The sequence below is a fragment of the Chanodichthys erythropterus genome, chromosome 2 (assembly GCF_024489055.1).
Source record: "Chanodichthys erythropterus isolate Z2021 chromosome 2, ASM2448905v1, whole genome shotgun sequence".
Taxonomy (NCBI): domain Eukaryota; kingdom Metazoa; phylum Chordata; class Actinopteri; order Cypriniformes; family Xenocyprididae; genus Chanodichthys; species Chanodichthys erythropterus.
In genome coordinates this window covers 27722754-27750726 of record NC_090222.1, presented here as the reverse complement: position 1 = coordinate 27750726, position 27973 = coordinate 27722754, and the positions used below count along the sequence as shown (strand labels likewise).

Sequence of the window (27973 nt, the reverse complement as noted above, 5' to 3'; positions counted from 1 at the left end):
GAAGACATGCATTGATTTTTTTGTTTTTGTTTCAGCCATTAATGCAGTTTAGGACTATGAAAACTTTACATGTTAATAGCCGTAGTACACATCAGAATCAGAGTCGTTATCTTGAGGTCCACACTGGTTATGAGGGAAGCAGGCGTAGCAGATGTTGTCCAGGTCTGTCCAGCACTGCTGACAATAGATAACTGTGCAGCCTACAGAACTGCACTCCATAGCCTGGTTCTGCCTCACAAACCTATCACACACCCAGCACCAGTGCAACCTACAGCCCACACGCTTCAGAAGGGCCAACAGAACCGACAGCACCTGGCAGAGAAGAGAGGGACAGTTCGAAAATGAGATCATAAATATATATTTTGGCAGTCATTAATCAAAAGTATTCACTATTTTTGCATTTAATCCAAATAAGGCCATCTGCAAATGGAAAGGTGTGGCTATTGAAGAATGGTGTGATTGTTTTAGTTTGCTTGTCAGACAAATAATCTCCCACAAAATAGTTTTTATGAGAGGGAAAGTACTTCCAAATTGATCTAACCAAGTTTTCAAATTGTGCTGCATCTGAAATCACATACTCTCTGAGTAGGTACTTCTTCTTAGTAGTAATTACTTTGCAACCCTTAAACATTTTTTTTCTTTATAGTATGAATGTAATCTGGACATACTACATTTGTCATGTTGTCCTTGTCATGTCTGTTGCGTCGCTTCACTGCCATACACAAATCCTCTCCTGTGGCCGTATGGGATAGAATCTTGCAGAAAATAGTAGGTTATCCGGGAACATTTTGTCTACTGTTTTATGAGTATTGTGAATTTGGACATATTACTTTGTGCACATGCTGTTTTTCGGAAATATGCGATTTCAGATGCACCCTTGGACTCATGCTTTTTTCAAATTTTACTGAATGTATGACCTATGAAAATTCTAAAAATGTTGTAAGCAGAAAATCTACAACAACAGAAAAAGTTCTGTAGGGTCCTATGCCGACGTATCATACACACCGTTATAAATGTCTGTTTTTGATTTCTCAGCCGATGACGTTGTCTGTTGATGAAGGAGATTCGTTTCTGGATCTGTAGGTTGTAGAGGAAGAGGATCCGTTTCTTTTCTCTCTGTAAAAGCAGGACGGATCAGATGGGTTTCGTAGATTTCAGATTATAGGAATAAAGACACTACAGTGTTCTCCTGCAGGATTATAGGAATAAAGACACTACAGTGTTCTCCTGCAGGATTATAGGAATAAAAATCCTACCAGTATTCACTTCTTCAAGAATGAGGTAATACTTGTGGCACTAGCTGAATCAGGGTTCACAGGGGGCCTGTAATCCTCATCATGCCGACACGGGCCCACAAAATGCTGCAAATCTAATGCTATTACTTTAAAACCCTCTTATCTTATTAGTGCTTTGCACACACAAGGGAACACATATTTCACTCAGTATGTGTGAGGAAGTATCCTCCCTTTACACTGCATGCTGTGTGTCAGGCGCTTTGAACTTGCTAAATCAGGATATCGGTTACAATCGTGACCAAACCGATTAAATTGCTTAAGGGTTTTACTTCACTCCACGGACTAGTCGCACATGTTCTGCAGAAACAGTGCAGAACTGAGCCAAGAACCTAAAGATCCATTATTCAAGTCATCAAAGTTTCTATTATTTTGTTAGAAATGTTATAATACTACACTAATTGCTTTAAAACATGAGATCTGACTTTGTCTTTCTTTTTTGCAATCTGGACCTTATTTCATTTAAAATCAAAATGCAAAGTTTATTTTAATTGGAGAACTGGCGGTAAACAAAAATGACATCAGAGGAAGTAATTTTGCCTGTTATTGTGCTTTTTGTTTGTTTCAATTATGCTAGGAGACCTTTAGCATTTGTTTAAGCCTTCCTGTGCCAAGTGTACACCGCCTGCACAATAATAAATACTCTCCTGCTGAGAGAATTCTTTGTGAAATGCATTGACTATAAAGGTGTCTATTAATTTTTTTATGAAGAAATGCAGTGATAAGAACCATTTAGGGAAAAACATGGCTCAGAAACCTCAAACCAGAACTGATTCTGGATACTTGTATACAATATCCTTTAATTAAAGAAATTAAATCCTTTTTGTTAGTAAAAAGGAAATATTATATACATTTATCACACAACATCTTATGCTGGAAAAATTTGAAAGCATCATCAACAGAGCATTAGCTTGATACTTGCCACACATATATTACATTGCCACAAGTCCAACAGCTATTATTCCTACATCTGTCTGGTTAAGCAATATTAAACGTGATCAGCATTAGAAAGCAGCAGCACATGCAGAACAGTGACTCTTAAGCTCCTTAGGCAAAGAAAGCATAAGAAGCTTCTGATGTTTATGACTGACCAATATTGTTAATCATAAACACACTGAAAGGAGTACTAGCTTCTGTCTCTCAAACCAAACAAACAAAATGAATCTTTCATAGGGTATTGGTCACTGTAGGGTTGCTGAACAGAATGGGACAGGAGTTTCTCAGTTGAAATGTGTTACCTGGGCTCATGAGGGCAGGTGGTGTTACCTTTGGGAAGTAGAAGGCAGTGATGACCCTGCGCAGACGATTGGTGTATACCTGCAGGCAGCACATGAGGCACATCAGTAAAAGGGGGATGAAGATCCACAAGTAGTTTGACTCGTTCAGAGCATGTGGCTGGGGCAAACAATCTATACACACATAAACATACACATAAAAGGACAAAAATTATGCAAAGTGTGGATGCAGGAATAGATGTAAGAAAGAAGACTGACTGGAATTCAGTATGTAACTAGTAAATATCCCGATGACAATCACTTTCTGAGAGATTTTAAACAGAAAACATTCTATAACTTCAGGATTTTTAAATTTTAATATTAAAATTATATAGTATACTGTTTTTAAGAATAAAATGGTTTGAACAAGGTCTTTACATTAAGTCATTCAAGCTTGTACATTACAGTTCAAAACTTTGTGGTGGGTAAGATTTTTTAATGTTTTTGAAATAAGTCTCTAATACAGACAAGCATATACTTGATCAAAAATACAGTAAAAACAGCAACATTGTGAAATATTATTACAATTTAAAATAATGGTTATTTATTTCATTATATTTTAAAATGTAATTTATTCCTGTGATGGCAAAACTGAATTTTCGCCAGCCATTACTCCAGTCCTTGGTATCACATGATCCTTAAGAAATCATGCTTATGCTTAATGCTTAATCAGCAATGCTGATTTGTAATATTTCCTATTATGATCATGTTGAAAACAGTTGTGCTGCTTAATATTTTTGAGGAAACTGATCCTTTTTTCAGGAATAGAAAGTTCAAAAGAACAGCATTTACAGTATTTGAAATATATAATAATCATATAAAACATTATAAGGGTCACTGACGAATAAGGTTTTTAAAAGTGTAAAAAAAAAACATAATGGAGACATAATTAATTTTTAAGTTTATTAAGTGTTAACAATGAGATTATTTGCCACCAAAAAAGTCATTTGGTTTAATCAAAATTTTGGTTTTACCGAATGACAGTTTTGGTTATTCTGAATGACGATATTTTCAAACAATGCTAACAGGTGATATCTAGCTAGCTAGCAAAAGGACAATCAAACATTTCATATTTAGTAGCCTACAAGTTTTTAAAATATTACATTTTCCATGTTTTATAGCGGTTGTACCAAATGGCCTGATGTTTCAGGACATGTGTATGAGCAAGTGAAAACATACATTTTATCAAATAGTTAAAAGAGAGTTAGTTAGTCACTTTGCTTCATGACCATGTGGTCCTTTGCAGATGTCTGAATCATAATGTCACATCCTGTCACATGATATTGATTGCATGACTTGATCCAAAATGGTTAATCCGAATGACATCAATGAAATTCATTTTTCTGGACATTCTTTCTCATAACAAAGCAACGACTTCTACAAATAAATTTTAATACCATTTGCACTATGTTGATATGATGTTCTAAAATCATGCCAGAATAAAAAATATATACATTTATTACATTTTAAGATATTTTAATCACAAATTAAATGGCTGTTTTGGCCTTTGGACGGTTAAGTGTAACAGACACGTCAGGTTCCACCTCACTTCCTTACCCACGCACTCAATCACCGGAGTACTGATCACTGCCACCTGCCACTCATCAGCACCGCAATCAACACCACTATAAAGACTCTTCACTCACACACACTCACTGTCCGGTCTCGTTTGCTATACCTCACATGTATACTTACCTTAAGGACTCCCAACGCCATATCTACCTGCTTCAGAAGTCTCCTCCTGCTCCCCTGTCTCCTGCTCCTCGTGTTTACCAACCTGCTTGTGTGTGTGTGAGTGTCTCCGCCAGCTCCTTCCACCATCTGCATCTACAAGACATATTCAGGACAGTATTAGTTTCTTTTCACCTCTCAACTTCCTATTATCTGCTCAACATCACCCTGTGCTTTGCTGTTATCAATAAACTTACCTGGATTGATCTTATCTCTGCCTCCGTGTCTCTGTACCGTAACAGAAGACCGGACCATACCAACTTCACAGCATGAGCACCAACGACCCGTTCCAAGAGCTCGTGGACGCATTGCGCCGAGCACTCACACCACAGCCATCATCATCATCATCATCATTCACCGCTGCTGCTCCCGCACCCTCCTCCACCGCTCCTTCACCTGCATTCACCGCCAGTCCCATGGCCAAACCGGCGCCCTACTCTGGATCGGCGGAGGAATGCAGCGGATTCCTTCAATGTGAACTGGTCCTGGAGATGCAGCCGCACCTCTACACAACCGACACCTCAAAGATAGCGTTCATCATTTCGCAACTGCAAGGTAAGGCCCTGCAATGGGCAGATTCTCTATGGACCCAGAAAGGACCTGTTGTCCAGTCATATTCGGCGTTCGTCTCTCACTTCCGCGAGGTCTTCGGGAAACCTCTGAAGGATTCTTCTACTGGTGAGAAACTCTATAATCTAAAGCAAAGGAATCTCTCTGTAAATGATTATGCCTTGCAGTTCCGAACGCTAGCCGCTACCAGCGGATGGAATGAACAAGCCCTCATCACATCTTTCCGTCAAGGACTGGAACCCAACGTGCGGCTGCATCTCGCTGCATACGAGGACTCAATGGGACTTGAACGTTTCATCCAACTCGCCATCCGCGTGGGTTCTCGTATGCAGTCGTGTCTCCTCGAGCACCAGGGCCAGTCATCCAACATCAACCTCCGCCGGTCAGAACCCGTCAGCTCCCCAGAACCAGCCACCGAGCCCATGCAAGTTGACCACTCACGTCTCACATCAAATGAAAGACAAAGATTAACTCTTAACTTATGTTTATATTGTGGATCTCCGGGGCATGTTCTCTCCACATGCCCAACCCGTCCTCCTCGGCCCATGGTGAGTGCTTTTTTTTTTTTTTTTTTTTTTTTCCCTTCCTTTCATAAAATGAAACCACTCACAACTATTGTAATCCTTACTGCTGCAAATACCTCTGTTCCAGTGGTGGCGCTCCTCGACTCAGGGTCTGCAGGAAATTTCATCTCAGGCGCCCTCTGTCGACAACTCAAGCTCAAGATCTCCCCGTCTCCGGTTAACTATCAAATCCACTCCATCACGGGCAAACCCGAGCCGTAAGCACATCCGTCATTGTGTGGGTCCACTTCAACTCTGCGTGGGTGTTCTACACTCAGAGAAAATTCATCTGCTGGTTCCGGAGGAATCCACCGCTGACTTGGTTCTAGGGCGCCCGTGGCTCGAACAACATAGCCCCAACATCTCTTGGCGCACGGGCGAAGTCCTGAAGTGGGGCGACCACTGCTTTCCAGACTGCTTCCCAACGCTTCCTGTTCCAAGGTCTCCACTCTCCGAATCTCTCTCCATGAACGCTACCTCTATTGAAAGTCCCGTCGAGAAACGCTCCGTGGATGTTCCCCTGGACTACGCCCCCTTCAGTGACGTTTTCTGCCCGCAACGCGCCTCCAAGCTTCCTCCACACCGGCCATGGGACTGCGAGGTGCTCCGGGAGTTCCTACACAAGTTCGTTCTGGTATACATCGATGACATCCTCATCTACTCCCGGAGCTTGGCCGAACATCGCCACCACGTTGCGGAGGTCCTCCAACGACTACGACAATTCCACCTCTTCCTCAAAGCTGAAAAGTGCTCCTTTCACCAGCCCTCTGTCCAGTTCCTGGGGTACGTAATAGACCACAGTGGCATCCGGATGGACGAGGGGAAGGTCTCCGCCATTCAGTCCTGGCCCACTCCATCTTCAATCAAAGAACTCCAACGCTTCCTAGGTTTCTCCAATTTCTACCGCCGATTTATCAAAAACTACAGCACCATTGTCAGTCCACTAACCAACCTTCTCCGAAATCAGCCCAAGTCTCTGTCCTGGTCCCAACAAGCCACCAACGCCTTCGAAACACTGAAGAGAGCCTTCACCACCGCTCCCCTCCTCGTCCACCCCAATCCAGAGCTCCCATTCGTTGTGGAAGTGGACGCCTCCACCACCGGAGTGGGAGCGGTCCTCTCACAGCAGCAGGGGACACCAAGTAGGCTCCATCCATGCGCCTTCTCCCGCAAGCTCAACCCGGCGGAGGTCAACTACGACATCGGTGACCGCGAACTCCTGGCCATCAAGCTTGCCCTCGAGGAGTGGAGGCATTGGTTGGAGGGGGCTACTCATCCTTTCCAAGTTCTCACTGATCATAAGAACCTTGAATATCTGAAGGCTGCCAAGAGACTCAACCCGCGCCAAGCTCGCTGGGCCATGTTTTTCTCAAGGTTTAATTTCTCTATCTCCTACCATCCTGGGTCAAATGCCAAAGCCGACGCCCTGTCTTGCCTCCATTCTCCTGATGAAAAGCCTGAAGATCCTGAAACAATCTTGCCGGAGTCCATCTTCGTGAACCCCATCCAGTGGTCCGAAGAAACCATTCCCAGCTCATCACCAACTGCAGAGAGCCCTGCGCAGACGCAAAATGACAGCCGACCTTCGGCGCTCTGAAGCTCCTGTGTACCAACCGGGGCAGAAGGTCTGGCTGTCCACCAGGAACATCAGGATGCGTCTGCCCTGCAAGAAGCTGAGTCCCCGCTTCATTGGCCCGTTCACCATCATCCGGCAGATCAACCCCGTCACCTACCGTCTCCAGCTCCCAGCACAGTAGAATCCACCCTACATTCCATGTGTCACTACTTAAGCCTCACCACCCTTCTGTTGTTCCCTCCACAGATTCCCGGCGCTGTGGTGGTCCGCTCGAATACCTCGTCGACTGGGAAGGCTATGGTCCCGATGAACGCTCATGGGTCCCCAAGAATGATATCCTTGATCCTATCCTATTACAGAACTTCCATGCCAATCACCCTGACAGACCTGCCCCACGCCCGAGAGGAAGACCACCACGACGTCGAGGTCCGCGGCCCTCAGGAGCGTGTCTCTGTACCGTAACATTAAGACCTTTTGACACTTCAAAAATACCTCTATATGTAGCAAAATATAAATAAAACCTTTTGGATTCAATAAAAGAGATCTAGTAGTACCTTATATGACATCTTAAGTATGTCTTTGTTTTTTTATTATTAAGACCATTGGACAAAATTACCCATCATGTCACTGACCCATAAATGTCTTTTACTGTCACTTTTGATCAATTTAATGCATTCTTTCTGAATAAAGGAATTCATTTCTTACCAAAAAAAAATCTTACTGACCCCAAACTTTTGAACGACTATAGACACAAATAACTTATTATTGGATTAGGTCACATAGTAAGTAAACAGAATACAATGGCTGCCATCTAACTGATGTATCTACTGTATATTGTCTGACATGCGTGCTGTCATGCTACTGTTATAAATAGTCCTCTCATCAGCTGTCTGCATGTGTACTGCCGTGTGGTGGCCGGTCTAGATCAGTTTAGACCTATCTGGCTGAGACAGACACAGAGCTTTGAGTTTAACTCTGATCAGATTAAATAGACGGCCAGACCAAAGACGTCACTGAATCACTAAGCCACTCACAAGTACATTCACAATCTCTCTAATACTAAAGCTAGTGCAGTTCTCTGCCACTTATGTTTTCAGGACACCTAGATACCTGATATTTTTGAAATTGTATTTTGAAAGAAAACCAAAAGAAAGCGAAATTCATTGAAGTGATTTTTCTTCTCATGAAATGAGCAGTTTATTAAAACCCACATTAGCTGAGATCAGTTTGAGAGAACTGTGGTACATGGGCTACAGAGACCTTGAGTGATCTTGAGAGATCAGTGACTTGATAACACTATAACACAATATAACAATATTATATTGATATCTAGGCCGTGATCCAATAACATAATAGAAGTATAGTTATTCCAAACTGTGGTGTACTGAGATTATTTTCTTCTAGATTTTTCTTTCATCTGCACTGGGCTTTTGTGCCTACACAAGTTATTCTTAGCTTGCTCTGAGTTTGCCCCGAATTATGGTCATCTCTTTTTTCCAAAAAATTGTCACTCAAATAGTAGATAACTTACGCAAGTTACTTGATTGCACGTCAAGATTGGAGGAGGTGTTAAAGGCACCAATGGTTTTCCGTAGAAGTCTGGCTAACATGGAATCTCCACCGATTACAATGTCTGCATGATGAACACCTTCAGGTGCAGAGATAAGGAGAGAAAATAAATATACTATTTACATCAAATTAATGCACAAGTAGTGTAGAGGCACATGTAAATGCCTTTAATCTTGAAGGAAAACCCTACTCATGCATATACAAGTCTGTATTTGTGCTCACTAGTAACTGAGTATGTGGTGAAAGTGTGTCTTCGGATGAGGTCAAAGATGTTGTACAGGATTCCATCAACAGCCAGCAGAACACACACAAACAGAGCCAGAGATGCAACTTGCAGGAAGCCCACAATCTGCACGAGAGACATTGTTTCAGAACTAAAAATCAACATCAACTTATTATAATATACATAAATGCTTTCCTGTTTGCAAAGACAACTATAAGTAAGCCATTTTTTCCCTGAAAAGCACCAACACTTTAATTCTGTGCCACCACAAAAACATTGCTCTGTTTCTTTAAGGGTCCTCACCAACCCAACACAGCAGTGCTGAGTCAGACAATGGCATGAGTTTGGGCAGAATTATCTGTTTGAGTGTTTGAAAAGCCTGTTTGAAAACATCACATTAGCCATTCTGTTTGGTGCCATTAGAAGAACAGAAATGACACACTTCACCTTTAATTCTGCTCCATTTTAAATACACAACCTGACCATCAGAACATGAATTAAATGCTGAACACAGGGACCATAATAGCATATAGCCCTAAAGAAGTACCACAGGCATGAGCTCGCTTGGGTGGATAGATAAGCTCCACGGGTTGATCAAACTCTCTTGCTCTGCTTTCTTCAGTGGCAGCAAATGCCTCTTCCCCTAAAACAGAAGCTCATTTTAATGCAAACACAGATATGAATGTGTAAGTGTATGTTTAAGGTTTTAACTTACAGCTCTCATTCTGCGTACATCAATCTGCCTGAAGTAAGTAGTTATGTAGACATTGTCAAAGTGAATGTCTCTGCAAAATTGACGAACATATCCAAATGCTCTGCAAACAAAATGAAAAAAATTAACCTGTGTGTGTGTGTGTATATATATATATATATATATATATATATATATATATATATATATATATATATATATATATATATATATATATATATACAGTACAGTCCAAAAGTTTGGAACCACTAAGATTTTTAATGTTTTTAAAAGAAATTTCGTCTGCTCACCAAGGCTACATTTATTTAATTAAAAATACAGTAAAAACAGTAATATTGTGAAATATTATTACAATTTAAAATAACTGTTTTCTATTTGAATATATTTCACAAAGTAATTTATTCCTGTGATGGCAAAGCTGAAATTTCAGCATCATTACTCCAGTCTTCAGTGTCACATGATCCTTCAGAAATCATTCTAATATGCTGATCTGCTGCCCAAGAAACATTTAATGTGTTCAATTGTACAAAATATTTGTGTACAATTTTTTTTTTCAGGATTATTTGATGAATAGAAAGTTCAAAAGAACAGTGTTTATCTGAAATCTAATCTTTCGTAACATTATGAATGTCTTTACTGTCACTTGTGATTGATTTAATCCATCCTTGCTGAATAAAAGTATTCATTTCTTTAATTTCTTTTCAAAAAATCAAAATAAAAATTCTTAAAAATAAAAATGCTACAGAAGCTTTGTATTTCAGATAAATGCTGTTCTTTTGAACTTTCTATTCATCAAGGAATCCTGAAAAAAAAGTACACAACTGTTTTCAACATTGAAAATAATCATAAATGTTTATTGAGCAGCAGATCAGCATATTAGGCAGACGAAACTTCTTTTAAAAACATTAAAAATCTTAGTGTTTCCAAACTTTTGAACTGTACTGTATATATATATAAAATTATGTTGGTCAGTGAAAAAAAAGTTTATTTATACTTTTGACAGTTAAAAAATATTGTGGATTTTATTGAATTTTACAAAATGTCCCAACTTTTCTGGTAATGGGGTAATAAGGTCACATATAGCACAACAGTGCAACTCACGAGGTGAACACCGTGATGAAGGTGAATGAGAGAAGGAAGTTAATCACCCCAGCTATCTTCTCAGCGATTACAGTTTTCTCCTGAAACACACGGCTCAGCTCCTTAGAGAAATTCTGGAGGACGTTCACTCCAAACACTGACTGCTGCTCCAAATTCTTAAAGACAAATCATGAGAAGAAATGTTTTTAAAACAGCAGTTCCTCCTTAACCTAAACAATGAGCTTATGCTGTGTTCACGCCATGATGTAACCGTAAGTACAAGATGGCAACCTGTGATGTTCCTATGGCAACACTGTCAATGCCAAAATTAATCTGCAGCAGTCAGATGGTACAAGTCAGAGCTCTGTAAGTTGTTTACGTTCATTATGATTGTAATGTTATATGCTTTGAGACATGAGGTAGTTTAATGCCGTCTCTCAAGATGCTTTGCAGGCTCTGCTCTGGGTGTGCATGTTCATGTGTTTTGGAGGTGTGGCTGGAAAGCGTACTGAAGGGAGGGTGGGATCCTATGCTTTCAAAGCTAGCTTACTATCGCCAGTCTCCCCAAAACCTACCTTTCTATATTAAAACTCAAGAGGGTTTTCTATACCTGAAGCACTACATTGGTGGTGAAGTGTTCTCCAAGCCTGTTGATGGAGTCATTTAGTTTGTCGAAGGTCTGACCAAAGTTTCCCTCAACAGGGATCTTCTCTGTGCACCATGTTGTCATCACTGAGAGAAAATAAAACTCAATACACCTGGGATCTTGTTTGCTTAATATTAATATAAGATGCAACATGCAAATCTTACCTCTCATGATATCACACAGAAAGTGGAACTGCATAGGTATGCAGAGGAAGTTGTTTATAAGAGGGGCTTGAATGGTATTCATACACTCTTCCCATTTAATGCTGAACCAATCCTGACATCGGCTAATTCCCTGCTGCACCACATCTGTTACACACATCATTCAGACAAAGCTAAGCTTAAAACCTCAATCAAAGAAAGTCGATAAATGTTTTCTTGTCATTTACACTCACAGTCACAACGTGCTCTCGTTTTCACTACATACTCCTCCTGAGTGCTGTTGGCCGTATGGACGGACTCCTTACCAAGAGAGTCATATCCATATCGACCCATCACCTCATCACGAATCTTCTGGAACTTTCTGGTCACATTTTGAGACTCTTTTTGAAATTCCTCACTGTCATTCTGAGAAGAAAGAAGTTTGTGGGACAGATTTCCATGACTCATATCAGCAAATTGTATACTGACACTCAGGACTCACCACTATCTCCTGCACTACTTGCACGTAAGGCTCGGTCAGCATTCTCCACATCACCTTGCTGTGTGTGATCTGTAGGTCTATGTTACAGCCCATGGACGAGGCCACATCCTGCACATTAAGCTGGATGTTTGCAATGGGGCCTGATGGAGCGAGCACAGTTGATAGGTTAAAAAAAAAAAAAAAAAAAAAAAAAAAAAACTAAAGAAAGCTCATAAGTGTCTACGTTTGAGATCTGTGCTTTGTACTGTTATTGTCAGTCTTATATTCCTGTGTATATGTCCCTAAGATTTGTACCTTGGTAAACTCCATGAAGCACATAAACCATCAGGAATGTCCGGCCTTGAGATCCAATCATACTAGGAAACATCAGGAGGACAGAGCAGCGGAACAATGAGGAAAACATGCCTCCAAGACTACACAGACCTGCACAAACACACCAAACAGGTAAACACATAATGCAAAGATACCTGTAAGTTAAAAAAAAAAAAAGCATGCCACCCGAAGCAGAATATTATAATATTTTTTTATAACACTGAATAAAACTGATTATATTAGATGACACCATTTTAAGGGTCAAATGTTTACTTTCTGAAGTGTACTTACCTACAAACACACATCCAACAACAACACGTTGTACTGGTGTCATGGCAATATTGTGCATGAGTCCAAAAAACAACCCTTAAAACAGGTTAAGACAAGATTAGAATCACATGTTAGTTATATAATTCATGAAATAATCATTTATACACTACCATTAATAGTTTGGGGTCAGAAAGCCTTCTTAAGAGATTAAATTCAGCAAGGATGCATTAATTAATCAAAAGTAAGAGTAAGGACATTTATAATGTTACAAAAGATTTCAGTTTCAAATAAATGCTGTTCTTTTGAACTTTCTGTTCATCAAATAATCACATTTTTAAAAAGGAAATAGGAAACAGCCTATTTTAAACTGTAATAATATTTCACAACATTATTGTTTTACTGTATTTTTGATTAAATAAACGCGGCCTTGGTAAGCATAAGAAACATTCTTAAACACCCCAAACTTTTGAATGGTAGCCATGTGCAGATTAACGCACAGGCTTGCCTAGGCTGCAGTTTAGGGGCCCCACGTGTGAAGGGCCCTGGATTGGCCAGACTATTTTTTTTTATTATTTTAAATTTACTTCAGCGCGAACAAAAAAAGACCCTCATTGACCCACAAGAAAATAAATAAGCAGGTGATTGGTTAGATGTGACATTTGGGTTAAAAGAACAATGTGAACAAGATATACTGAAAAAAAAATCCCAAAATGGCTTGATACTTAGTTCACGGTATTGGATACAGGTTACGCAGTTCGTGAGGGAGAGATCGTTAATGGAAAGAAATCCAAACATTCGCCTATCATTCATCGACCTCAAATATGGCTTATCACTTGAAACATGTAAGTAGTAGCAACTTTACAAGTCCGCTAATGTTAGCCTAGTCCTAGGGTGCGTCTCAATCAGCTCCCCCCCAGCAAGCAATAGCTGTCATTTCACCGTCTCGGTTAACTATAAACCCGATATAGTCCAGCTCAATCAGGATAGGTGCAGTTTTGTTTTTATTTAAATTTGTTTTATTAATTTGAAGTTTGCTGAATTAAAGTTCTGTCATGACAACTCTCTGAGTGTTTGGCATGGTAATGGGTATGACAATGTTGATGCCTTGGCAGAATACATTCGCTATGCTGCAGCTGCCTTTATTGCTGCTGCTGCTGTTGATTATTGCTGCTGCTGCTGAGCAAGTACAGGATTTGCTACTGCAAATACATACACGACACGCTGCTGTGAGCAATTAAGACATGCTGCTGCTGTACAATATAGTGTACATAAATTACCTGTAGCAGATCTATACAGGTGGAGCTGGGGAAGGTGGAGGGTTTCTGAAATGCTACTCATGTTTTTGAAGACTGAGCATGCAAGCTCATTGGCTACTAATACAGCAGGAACCAATCATCTGTGTCCTATAGATAATGATGTGATTACGAGCAGTTGAGTTAAGGACCTATTAGCCTGCCCATTTAGAGTTTCATGACAGAACTTTGTATTTTTCTTTCATTGCATTGCTTTTGTGTCATTATTTTGGTGGTCAAAAGAATATCAGTTTGATTTGCGTTTTTGACCTGTTTTTCGACATCAATTTGATTTTTTTTTTCAACATCAATTGGACATCAGTGTGTGGACGTCAAATTGATGTAAAATATTGACGCCAAAAAACTGACGTCAATTTGATGTCAAAAAACTGACGTCAATTTGATGTCAAAATATTGACGTCAATTTGATGTCAAAATATTGACGTCAAAGAACTGACGTCAATTTGATGTCAAAAAACTGACGTCAATTTGATGTCAAAAAACTGATATCAATTTGATGTCAAAAAACTGATGTCAATTTGATGTCAAAAAAGTAATGTCAATTTGATGTAAAAAAACGGCATCAATTTGATGTAAAAAACTGACGTCAATTTGATGTCAAAAAAGTGACATCAATTTGATGTCAAAAAACTGGCGTCAATTTAATGTAAAAAAACTGATGTCAATTTGATGTCAAAAAACACGTCAATGTGATGTCAAAAAACTGATGTCAAAAAACTGATGCCAATTTGATCGTCAAAATATTGACGTTCTGTATTAAATATTGGTTTATTATAGCCTAAGTTATATGATTATGATTTTCAATTTCCCATTTTACCTATGTGGTGGTGGTTTTCTTACTGTGGTGGTCTACCAGTTGAAGGAATGTAGCAGAAAAACTCTAGTATTGGCTGTCTCAATGTGTGTGTGCCAGTTAACCTTATTTGCGTGTGGACCATGTATGGCACTAAATACATTTTTCCAGTAACGCATAATGATTAAGGGGGGGCCTCACACAAAGAGCAGCCTAGGGGCCCCTGACCACCTTAATCCGCCCCTGATGGTAGCGTACATCAGGTTACTTACCCACACCACTCAAAGCTCCAAACACTGCACCCGTGAGACGTCGGACCACAGGAAACTCTGACAGTGGGCCGAACAGGAACCTATAAACTCCAGGTGGCAGAATACGCTTACACACCTGCTCCAAAGCTGCAAATTCACAAAATGTTATCTATATGCTGGACAGCTACTATAATAAATTTAAATCGTTATCTAAAAAATGAATATAAACACACTTGAGTGGGGTGTTTTACATCTGGTTTCCCTGACACACTCCATTGCTGGTTTCTTCTTCACTACTAACGTTACACAACATCACTGCGAAAGAAAGCAGTTTTAAAAGATGCAGCGAGTCAGTTAGAATGAGCCATCATTGATTTGGTTTAAAAACAGACATCTTAACATTTTTGACAGAATAATGTACTAATTTTTAATTGGGTATTTGAATATGTCCTAGACCAACCTATACCTGTCAACATGTATAAAAGTGAAACTTTTTAGTATATTTTCCATTGAAGAGCCGTTATTACCGCAAGCTCTACTGTGGACAGGTACGTTAGGCCTAAATCCTAATGCAGCGATGTTGTGGGGTAAATCTTAATTAATCTTTCTCTTTTTATCGCTAAAAATCTAATAAATTGCTTTCTCTTTTATTCTTGCTACTTACTTTCTCTTCAGGATGACTCCAAATGAACCTTTTTTAAAGTCTCTCGGTAGGAAAATATCGCGCTTGCGCCGTAGCTCGGCGGTGCGTCAGGTGAAGCGCAGTCTTGCTGGGTTTACTCTGGGTCTGTTTCTCGCATCAGTTTACGGCATGACCGCGCTGTTCATCCAGAACCACAACCTCTGGTTCTGCGTCATCACTACCGGCATCCTCGCCGCTTGTGCGGGGTTTGGAACGGGTCTCTCCGACCGCGTGCGCACCAACGTCATGCTGATGATCCCGATGCTGTGCTCGAGTAACTAAACACCTTTCAATCTGTTTCATTAACGTTTTCAGTGTTGGTACATGTGAACATGTAAATGAACATTAGCAAGCGTAGAGGGGCAGATAAAGGGGAGACAGGGTTGATATTTTTAGACATACTTTGATTTGAAAAAAAAAATATATATATATATATACACAGTGCACACTGCACAGCATAAATGAGTACACTCCCTCTGAAACTTCTGAAAGCCAGCACTTAATTACCTTGAAGACATGTTAGGGTTCTTTAGAGATATAATGTTCCAGCAAGTCTGCTTAAAGGATTAGTTCAATTTCAAATTAAAATTTCCTGATAATTTACTCACCCCCATGTCATCCAAGATGTTCATATCTTTCTTTCTTCAGTTGAAAAAAAATTAAGGTTTTTGATGAAAACATTCTAGGGTTATTCTCCATATAGTGGACTTCAATGGAGCCCAAACGGTTGAAGGTCAAAATTACAGTTTCATTGCAGCTTCAAAATGTTCTACACAATCCCAGACAAGGAATAAGGGTCTTATCTAGAGAAACCATTGCTCATTTTCTTAAAAAAAAACAATTATATAAGTTTTAACCATAAATGCTCATCTTGAACTAGCTCTCTTCTTCTTCTTCTCTATTAGAATCCCAGCAGTGTAGACACTGCTAAGTGTATTACTGCCCTCCACAGGTTAAAGTTTGAACTAATTGTTATATACTTGCACTAGCATATTGTATATGACAATTCAGTTCAAACTTTGACCTTTGACAAACTTAGCCCTAAAAATGAGCGATGGTTTCTCTACATAATACCCTTATTTCTCGTCTGGGATTGTGTAGAACATTTTGAAGCTGCAATGAAACTGTAATTTTGACCTTCAACCGTTTGGGCTCCATTGAAGTCCACTATAAGGAGAAAAATCCTGTAATGTTTTCATCAAAAACCTTAATTTCTTTTTGACTGAAGAAAGAAAGACGTGAACATTTTGGATGACATGGGGGTGAGTAAATTATCAGGAAATTTTAATTTGAAAGTGAACTAATCCTTTAATCAATTACCAAAGAGGCATGTCAAAATTATTCAGGAAAATAAGATTTTCTTATCAAGGTGATAAAATGTTGTTAGTACCTCCCTCCTAAAAGTTACTAAATAAAACAAAATAAAGATTTTCTGGTGTAAGTTTAAGGCAATGTTTGATCAACAGGTAAGTATGTTGAACTAAAACATTTAAAGAAAAGTAATTTCTTGACAAATTAAAAGTGTTATATAGCCCATTGAATCATTCTCAGACTTAAAGCTGACAACAATGGAACCAGTTGGGAGAGAACTGTCAGGAGACTTATTTCTTAGAACAAAAGAGGACAGTGGTATAAGAGGATTACCAAATCATTGTTTTAAGTGTGAAAATATAGCAAAAGTAACACAAATTCAAAAACAATGGACTTGTGACAAGGCCCCTGAAATAACCAGGCTTTCATTTTAGGCTTTCATTTAGTGATGAGTGACAAAGAGAAGGAGAAATACCAAGCGAGTGTCTCAGAGCCAGAAAAGCTATAAAAAGAGTGACTGTTTATCTCACAGAGTTAAGATGCAGCCTGCAGAAATGACATGCATGGTTGTTGTTCTCACTGGAACTACCTACTGTAGCCAAAGCACAATAAAGTCAGTTAGCCATTTCCAAAGCCCATATTTACAAAATATAGATTCTGGGAATCAGTACTCTGGTCTCATGAGGCCAAATCAATAATTTTGGATCTAACAGCATCCAAAATGTTATAGTGTTGCTAGAGGAGGAGTATAGTGAGAAGTGTCTGGTTCCCACAGTAAAGTTCAGTGGTAGTAAAGCTCTTATATAGGGATGTATGAGTGCTGAAGGTGTGATGGAGTTGTGCTTTATCAATTCTGTCATGAATTCCCACACCACTGTGTAAATCTACGGTGTACTCCTTTCTGCAATCCATAATTTAAACAAAATTGGCTAATGTTTGGCTATTAATGACATATATTTCTCAGTTTTTATTATGTATGTTTAATACATTTTAGTTTTGCCATCTTTCTATGAATTGTATTAGTGATCATACAGAAAATACATCTTTTGTATTTGTTCAGAGGGGGTGTACTCATTTATGCAGTGCACTGTGTATATATATATATATTTATGAGAAACACAGCAGTAAACATTTAATAGGTAATGTTCAAAAATACCAAAACATGAAATTAACATGTAAAATATAGACAATTATGAAATATTCCCTTGCAACACAAATTTGAGTTCAAATTTATAGTAAAGTCACCCTTTGTCTGAATATATGCTAGTGTAGGTTTCGCCTACTGTTTTTCAAATACTGTGTGTTCAGACATACTACTCTGTTGGTGTGGTTTTTCACGTACTAGGGAAGTATTCAATTTTGGACGCAGCACTAGTCTCTACCATCCTCTTTGAATTAACTTTAAAACTACTGTTAATCATCTGTATTATCACCTCTCAGTTTTCCCTATTGTATTGCTCACCATAACACACAGTGAATTCTGTCACTCCTTCCCTTACACTTTTTTTTGTCTTTAAGTCAGGGGTAAAAATTTCCTTCTTTTCCTCATCTGTACCTTGGTTATCCATGGCCCTGTCAGCAACACGATGGAGAATGTTGAACGGGCCGCAGATAGTGTGATCTGTGGTACAGAGCTTGCCATGAATCAGACCCAACAACTCCTTCAGCGCGCCGCCAACCCACTGCTACGTGAGTCCATCTGAGATCGTCATGTCAGTGATATCAACATCAACACCAACATCTGCTTGAAACAAAATAGTGATATTATTTAGAAATTCATACCATAATCACTTAGTCCACAAATTAAAATTCTGTCATGTAATCACCCTCACCTTTTTTTCTGTGAAACACAAGGTTTTTTTGTCCATACAATGAAAGTCAATGTGGTCCAGTCAGCGTTGTCAGGCACCCCACTGACTGTATATTCACTGTATGGACAAAATCAGTTCTTCAAAATATCTTCTGTTTTGCAGAAGAAAAATTGTGTTGTTTTAAAGAAAACTGATATAATACAATATAATAGTCATATATTTATTTAATATATTGTATAAAATATATTAAAATGTCTACAGCTAGCCCTATCTATGTAAATATATGACATTTTAGTAAATATTTTCTTAAATATATTAAATACATATAAAATATTTAGATGAACAAACACACAGATATAAATATAATCAAAGTCTTCTGGTTTACTTGAAAAATACAGTTGTATGTTGTACATATTTTTGTATTGATATTATGAAAACGGCTTTGTTTAGCGGCCCTGAGTAAGATTAAGGAGATGGCGAGGAATGCTTACTCAATGGCGGGCCGAGCACAAAACCTCATCAGAGCTCTGACAGAATCTGTGCGGCATGTTGGTGAGTGAATCAATAGACCAAACATCCGGTAACGCCATCATCTGGGCCTATGATCTTTCATTTGTTTACTGAGGTTTGAGCTTAAGTCTCTCTGTCTCCCTTTTTTTTTTTTCAGCTCGTATTCTAAGAAACGTACTGCACTTCTTGGCAGATATCGGTGATGTGTGTAATGACAAGCTGGGTCTGCCGTATCAAAAGTGCACTAGGCTGTTTGATGAAAGCCGTGAGAACTGCATGGAGCTGCTCTCTGTGTTCTCGTTCCTCTGCCACCTCCTAGATGGATTCCAGCCTCTCTGCGGGCTCGCACGCGGTGCGTCTCTGGCATATGATTAGTCCCTTGAAAGCCCTGTCATTACACTCTTTACAGGAAGCCATATAGCCACGGTGCATTATTTTCTGCGTCACAGTGATCTGGTTTCATTATATTTCTGTATATTTGATGTATTCTGCCAATGCAGAAACCGAGACAAATGGTTCCTGCGACAGAGGCTCTTAAGTACTGTTTATTCTCACATGCTCAATATATACAGTTTATTTACAATAAGTGTTCTTATGGGAGCAGTTTGTCATGTTTAAGTACCCTAAATGTTAAAGTATGAAGAGAGGTGGTGGTGTTCCCATGTGTATGCTTCTCTAACATTACTCAACAGGCTGACTGCAAATCTGCAAATCACAAATCTGACTGCAAATGCAAACATAACCTCTAGCAACAGTGCTAAATCAGCACTAAAATGAATGCTGTACAGCCTTATGGAGCAATTCTGCTGTTTAGTGCAATGCTTTTGTCAATAACTTGAAAACTGCATATCATCACTAAAAGAAGAAGCTATTTTCACAAATGTTTTTTAATTATTGCTTTTTTATGGACTTTTCCAACAGTGGGGCAGCTGTTCTGCATCTTACCATCATATATTGCTGACCACATGAAGACTGCTTTTGCTTTTCGTAAGTAAAACTCATCTTCTGAGATTCAACTACAATGAACAGTACAGAGTGATTTACTGGCATGCATGGAGTCATTCTTCAAAAACTCTCAAATCTTCAGTTCTAAAAGAAGCTTTTTTATTTAGTTATTGCATTTTTTATTGTTGTTACCTCTAGCAACCATTGCGGCATTCGATCAAATTAAAAAAGAATTTGAATTCAACATTTCTACCTCCATCAACTTTGACCTGCTTCTGAACAACAGTCAGTCCATGCAGGACGCTGCTCAGGAGATCATGGAGGAAGTGTCTGAAAAGCTGGGCCTCCTCCAGGAGCTCAAGGTCCTACTTGCATACATGGGTTTCTTCCTGCTTCTCTTCATGTATCTCCAGTATGTATACTTCCTGTTAAACGCAACTTGCCATAGTCAATAATCACACACATTTAGATATATTAACCATGTCAGTACTGTCATGGAATTAATTTATCAACAAAATCTGTTTGGTTACATTTTGTTTAGTCAGAACTGAATAAAGCTGTTAAGTTTGTAATCCTAAAAACTTTAAGAGAATAAGAACTTTTAAGCCATGAGTTGTTGCTTTCTGTTTAGAAAAAGTGCATAATAATAATATCAACAATAACAATTGTTATTGTTATTATTATAAATACTAATAGTTCTTTATTTTTATTAATAATAACTCACAATAGTTTGATACATTATGAATACTTATAATAATAATTATATATATAACTATTATTATTATTATTTTTGCTGTCAAATCGCGATTAATCGCATCTAACAAATGTTTGTTTACATAATGTGTGTATATATATTATATTTATATGTGTGTGTGTGTATATGTACATATATACACATACACACACTTATATATTTATATGTATATATAAACAAACTATGTTAGATGTGATTAATTGCGATTAATCGAATTGGCAGCACTATAACTTTAAAAAATATAAATATTAATACTAATAGTATAATGATAATAATAACTATATTATTATTATTATAAATATCAATAATTCTGTTATTAAATACCCAAATGTAATGTAATATAATTTATAATAAATTATAAAAAGTATTATTTATATTTATATATATATATATATATATATATATATATATATATATATATATATATATATATATATATATATATATATATATATATATATATTAACATTTACCAAATTTGACATTGTATTGTTGTTTTTATTAATATCATGCTCAGAGGGTTCCTCGCAATTGGACCATCATATTTTGGGGTCCTTGGCATCAAAAATTTGGAAAAATATATCCATTAGTATTTGTATAATGCTCTGTTGTCTTTTTATGCGTTTGTGAACAGGGCCGTTCTGTACAAAAAGCGGTACCTTCGTAATGATGAATTTGAGAACATCTACATAACTGACCAGTTTATTGAGCTGGACAGGAAGTGCTCCAGACAGGGAAAAGCAGCAGTACTTCCCCTGAGCCACAGAGAAACTCTCACCTATATCAGGCCCTGTGAGTGTATACTTATTTAAATAACTTGTGCGTGTGTGTGTCCTTTAGCAGATAGATGGTATAGGGTGAAGGGCCAAGAGGGAAGGAAGGAAGGAAGAAAGGAAAGAATGTTCATAGACATTTAGATAAGTGAAACAGAGCTGAAAGAGGCTGATCATCTCAAAAATGTGGAGGAGGACCCTGAGCTGAGAGGGGAGAGATTAACCAGTACAGATGAGTAAAGGTTCACAAGTGAAAGGTCATCAACAAGTACGAGAAAACAGGGAATGTTTCACACTCAGAGAGACAGGACATGTCAAAAGGTCAAACTGCTGTAGTAATGTAAACTGCTGTAGGACACAAAAATGTGTTGCATGTCTGTTATGGGAAAAACAACAACAAAAGCACCCAGTGATACTCCCCAAAGACATTAAACTGTACAATTAAACTTTATCAGTTCCACATAAATACATACATTTGGCTAAGACCTAGACTGACTCTAACAATGACTCGGCCTCTCATGTCTTCCTCAGGCTCTCTGTATCTGACTGCGAGAGAGAGACGGGCTATGGCAGGTCAGATGTTGTCTTTGCTCAGGTACATGGCCATGACAGTCATACTGATAGCGGTTGACTTCATGGTGTTCTGGGTATTTGAGCTGGTACACCACCAGGCTCAAGGTGAAATCGTGACCCAAGGTATACAAGATAAAAAAAACACAGCATGGTTTCGATGCATGTTTTTGTTGAATTGGACTAATATGCCAATGAAACTTACTATAATGGGACTTATCATATTAACATTTTTATTGTTATTTTAAAATTGGAATACATATTTAATCATATTTTACATTAAAACATAATCCCAAGTCAATGGTTTGCTTATTATATTATATATTATATATATACATCCTTCTAGCATATTCTGCTGTATCTTTTTAGTATTTTATTAATCACCATTTTTGTTCACCTCCAGCTCCTGTAGTGGTTGCAGTAAAAGTGAATGGATCTGGTTACGCCTCAGATATCTTTAGGGATATTGCAGCCTCATTTGACATCCTGCAGAAAGGAAACATCACTGTGCTTAGCAAGAAATGCCTCATGAATCCTTTGGAGCCAGACTACATGAGATACCTGCTCATTGGTACAAGTACAGTACAATTAGACCAGGGGTGTCCAATCCTGCTCCTGGAGGGCCACTGTCCTGCAAAGTTTAGCTATAACCCCAATTAAACACACCTGAACCAGCTAATCAAGGTCATGCTAGAAACTTCCTGGCAGGTGTGTTGAGGCAAGTTGGAGCTAAACTCTGCAGGACAGTGGCCCTCCAGGACCGATTTTGGACAACCCTTAATGAAACATTTGTTCAAATGATGTACGTTGTAGTCTTTTGTTTTAGAGTGACTCCTTGTGGTCAACACTGGAACAGCAGATTTAACATTTAACCACAGTTAAAGCCTCAATTTTACTCACAAATGTGCTTTTGATATGTCAGTTTAGAATGTATTTAAGATCATTTTACTGAAACTCGAGCTCGTTTGTTAGAGTTGGAGCAAAAATCTGCAGGAAAGTGGACAAGGGCCAGAGTTGAGAATCCCTGGTTTAGAGCTTGACTGTAGAGCTTTTAGCTTAGCTGATTTTAAATGTGCAATAGGGGATTCTCTACAGAAATATTTTTTGTTATACTGGTTGAAAGTCTCCTCATATCCTGATAGCAATCACTATATTAAACGGTCTAAATATATCTTTTATAAATATATATCATATGCAGAATGTGTAGGACCAAAAATGTTCATCCAATTATTATATTCAGTCCAAATGAAATAATATGATGTCCTACCTGCCTGTCAACATACGTTTTTACATACCCTCACGTCACGCACCCTGTTACCCATACGTCATCAGCGAGTTTTAATGCTATGCAGACAGATACTCAGTCACAGAGCAACGCAAACAAACAGCAGTAATTAGGAGATGGCAACCTGTGGCGTTGTAAGCGAAGCTGTTCAGTCAGAATCATGAGTATCCATGTCAACATTATCAACACCAAAACCGCGTTCATGTGTTTTGGAGGAGGCATGGCTTTGGAAAGCGATTTGCAGGAAGGGTGGGATCGTATGCTTTCAATGCTAACAGGCTAACGTTAGCATTTTCCAGATCACCTACTGCACCTTTAAGTTTTATTGTTGAATTCCAATTCCATTTCATTCATCAACTCCTCTATATCTTCTATGATTCAGTCTTCCTTTTGTAGGAGTAACCTAGTAGTCTCTGTTCCTCCCATCTAATATGATGAATGTCCTTCCTCTGACGCCTACGCTGTTTTCTTGTACACTTCCCCTTGTTCCCTGTAGTCTTTGTCATTCTTATCTCTGCATGTGGTTTTATCACCTTCTCTTCAGCCCCATGTGGCCTCTTGTTAACCTTTGTGGTCAGCTGCACACTTCAAGTTTGCAAATTTACTTTTTTTCTTTTCACACCTTTTGCTCATTTTATCCTGTTCTACATCATAAACAAAGGAAGTCAAGTACATTTGTTTATATTCTACATCAAGATCATTGGAAGTATTGCAGGTACTTTCCAAGCAAATAGCACTCAAGCATCTTTATATGGCATTAGCGTAAAAAAAAGCGAGCAAATAACATTTCTTTAAAACATTTCTTACAATGCAAACATTTAAATTTTATTTGGTTAAACCTGACTTTTGTCTTCCCTCCAAACAAAGGTCTTCTTTATGGCTTCACGCTGTTTATTGTCATTGCTGGTGGCTACATCAAACGTTTACAGAGGTTTGTGTGTGCCAGGTACCATCCTCAAAGAGAGAAAGTAAGAAAGTTTCCTAGCACAATTACTATGAAAATGACCTTTCCTATTCACAGATATAAAGTATTTGTTAAAAATTTACTAAGCCCTACTAATGCTCTAAAACTGCTTTTTATGTCATGCATGAGAAACACAGTACATGTGTGTAAATGTGGCTTGTAAAAGGACAATAACTGCACTATTTCATTTTCAGTTTGCTTTTATGAATTTACTGTAGACATTAATTATTGTTATAGTAAGAGAAACTTAGTTTATACTAAATGTGTGTATGTTGCAGAAGAGGATCCAGTACCTCCACAGGCATATTCTCACTCAGCGTGGGTCATTAGGAAAAGCCCTACTGAGGGCAGTACTGCGAAACAAGGTGGAGCAGCAACATAATGACATTATCCAAAAACTGGCTAAGTAGTGAGTATAAACTGCTTTACAAATCACTAACATATTCACTATATAAATTATTACAATGGGGTCAGTTATATTTTATATATTTATAGATTAATGATGCTGAATATTCAGCTTTGCCATCACAGGAATAAATTACATTTTATAATATATTATTTTAAATTGTAATAATATTTTACATTATTACCGTTTTTACTGTATTTTTAATCAAATAAATGCAGGCTTCTTTCAAAAACACAAACCTTACAGACCACAAGCTTTTGAATGGTAGTTATCTATTAGGTATTATCTGAAGGTTAATGTTTTAAAGTACTTCCTCAGTGAAGATTTCAATTTCTTCTCCAGAAATGGTTTTAAATGACGATTAAATATAGTCATGGTGAAAAATTAAATAAATACACACACTCCTCACCTTTTTACAGCCTGCCAGGTGGTGTTATCATAGCCAAGCTCCTGGATATTGATAAAGAATCTTGCATGGCCTGTGGGAAAGTGCTGGAGAAGAGAGGTCATGATGAAGTGCATATATGCCCTACCCCTCGCTGCACAGGTTGGGTTTCTCACTTTAAAGAAATTATTGATTTAAGATCATATTTAACTGTCAAAAAGAAATAGACTGTTAGACCAACCTGCAAGGCAAATGTATTTCCTTGCACAGGCCGTTACTGCTCACTGTGCTTCAGACTGATGGGGAACCTGTGTGCTATCTGCATGGGATCGCTCACATTCCATGAGGAGCAAGAGCTGTATGTCACATGATAGACACCTTGATATGATAGCACAACTGTCAATGTGTGTGTGTTTCTCACAAATTGAGGGAGGAAATAATATAGTTTGTGGTAAAGGACAGCTTAACTTCTATTTAAAGGGTTATTTCACCCAAAAATGAAATTTCTGTCATTAATTACTCGCCTTCGTGTCAGTCCACACCCGCAAGACTTCATTCTACAGAACACAAATTAATTTATTTTGTTGAAATCCGAGGTTTTTTTTTTATCCTCCATTGAAAGCAATGAAATTAGTATAATTCAATGTCCAGAAAGGTACTAAAGACATCGTTAAAATCGTGCTGTTCACGTGAAGAGGCGTCGGCCAATACTGAGCTACCGTTTGGACGTATAACCAGGAAGCTGCAACGAAAATAGCGTAGCAGAGGAGAGACAGGGAGAGACGAATTTGTTGAATAAAGTCATTATTTTTGTTTTGTTTTTGTGCACAAAAAGTATTCTCGTCACTTTATAACATTAACCCTTAAATGCATGACTGTTTCGCCAATCATTCTTACATATTCGGGTCTTTATCGACCCAGATCTATATCTAACACAGAAGGATCTCTACCTGTCGCGATAATATAAAACTCCTCTGATATTAGAGTAACAATTACAGAAGAATAAAATAAAGCATATTTTGTTACCTTTTGGAGCTTGAAAGGGCTCCGTTTGAGCAGATCTTTTATGCCATCATCACTGTCCACGTCAGAGCTCATTTCTCAGTAAATTCAGCAAATAATGGGCTAGTTTTATGTTTGAGGTCAAGAATATGAGCCCATTCGCGATCTCAAACGTATTCTCAAAACTATATAATTTTCAAAATCAATATTTCGATCGCTAACAGCTTCACCAGATTCATCCAGTAACAGTAACAGTCATATTTGATTGCGTTCAGTACTTGCTCTGCAGTAAATCGCTGAGCCATTTCATGTTGTTATTATATTATTTCGTTTTCTGTCTGAATGAGTCGTCACTTCAGCATTGTGTATCAGACATTGCCACCTTGTGGAATAAAGGTGAATTGCACTTATTCTGTCATCTAAGATTCAATTATTGTTGCGCAGAAAAAATATATGTACACTCATACACACCTCGGGTCGTTTGTGACCCTATACAATTTTTACAAAAAATGAATGCAAAAATAAGCATTCTTTTATAATTTTTTTCTTGTTATATACTTTATAATGAATTGATTGAGGAATACCAAGAAGGTTGATGTCTAACTTTCAAAAATGAACAAAGAGGAGGGTAGTAAATGAAGTCCCGGGTCACTAAAGACCCGAGGTATGCATTTAAGGGTTAAGGTTGACCCACTGTGGTCACGTCGACAGTTTTAACTATGTCTTTAGTACCTTTCTGGACATTGAATGTACTAATTTCGTTGCTTTCAATGGAGTATAAAAAAAATCGTGGATTTCATCAAAAATATCTTAATTTGTGTTCTGAAGATATTTGAAGGTCTTATGGGTGTGAAATGACATGAGGGTGAGTAATTAATGACAGAAATTCCATTTTTGTGTGAATGAACCTTTTAACCTGGAATATTTAACCAAATAAAATCATTGTTTAAAGTAGCTTTTATTTTTGCCATTTTAAAAATGGACAAGAAAGTTCTATAAATATACGCTTGTGAGTTTTAGAGACTCCAGCGATGAGGAGCAAGCTGGTTTTCAGGAGGCCGCGGTAACATCACAGCAGACTGGCCAGGGCATAGAGATGAAGCAAGTAATGATCAGGTATGTGTGCAGAGTAATTGAGAAGCATTGTCACACATTTTTGAGTTATACTGATGCAGGGGGGCAAATTAGCCATGGTAACTTTTTTTATGTATGTCTGTTTCAGTATTTCCAATCAGGATCATTCTGTATGGCTCAACGGACAATCTAGCCATCAAAACATGTTTGCCAATAACAGTGTTTGAGGCCAAAGCTATGCTTTAGCAAATTTAGATGTGCAGAGCAATATTTTCTGTGGTGTTGAATAAACGTGTTATGTTAAACCAGGTGCTGTATGTGTTTTTTATAACACTTTACAATAAGGTTCATTAATTAACTACATTAGTTAACATGAACTAATAATGAACTGCACTTCTACAGCATTTATTAATCTTTGTTAATGTTAATTTCAACATTTATTAATACATTAGTAAAATTTAAAAGCTGTATTTGTTAACATTAGTTAATGCACTGTGAACTAACATGAACAGTAAGAACAGCTGTATTTTCATTAACTAACGTTAACAAAGATTAACAAATACAGTAACAAATGTATTGCTCATTGTTAGTTAATTGTAAAGTGTTACTGTGTTTTTATTTTATTTTTCACCTTGACCAAACTGTAACTTGGGTATACGTGATGAAACCACAAATATTTTACAA

At 38.0% G+C, this 27973-nt stretch overlaps 2 protein-coding genes across 2 annotated transcripts; one reads left to right on the top strand and one right to left on the bottom strand.

Annotated features, from left to right (window-relative positions):
• Nucleotides 1-72: 72 nt before the first annotated feature.
• On the bottom strand, nt 73-15607 carry dcst1 (DC-STAMP domain containing 1). Its single transcript, XM_067398955.1, has 17 exons — nt 15482-15607; nt 15051-15132; nt 14839-14964; nt 12482-12556; nt 12173-12301; nt 11879-12018; nt 11631-11802; nt 11401-11544; nt 11201-11322; nt 10612-10766; nt 9514-9613; nt 9346-9441; nt 8798-8924; nt 8538-8654; nt 2559-2701; nt 1006-1116; nt 73-312 (listed from the first exon to the last, which is right to left on the bottom strand). Exons 2-17 carry the CDS (start codon nt 15091-15093, stop codon nt 73-75), a joined length of 2040 nt encoding a protein of 679 aa, XP_067255056.1. The 5' UTR covers nt 15094-15132; nt 15482-15607.
• Nucleotides 15494-27516, top strand: dcst2 (DC-STAMP domain containing 2). The gene is made up of 15 exons (XM_067398946.1): nt 15494-15773; nt 18329-18499; nt 19072-19173; nt 19289-19483; nt 20053-20118; nt 20275-20488; nt 21465-21622; nt 22135-22299; nt 22577-22744; nt 24326-24426; nt 24701-24831; nt 25248-25375; nt 25484-25571; nt 27236-27331; nt 27438-27516. The coding sequence occupies exons 1-15, from the start codon at nt 15494-15496 to the stop codon at nt 27514-27516; spliced, it is 2142 nt and encodes a 713-aa protein (XP_067255047.1).
• The last annotated feature ends 457 nt before the right edge of the window (nt 27517-27973 follow it).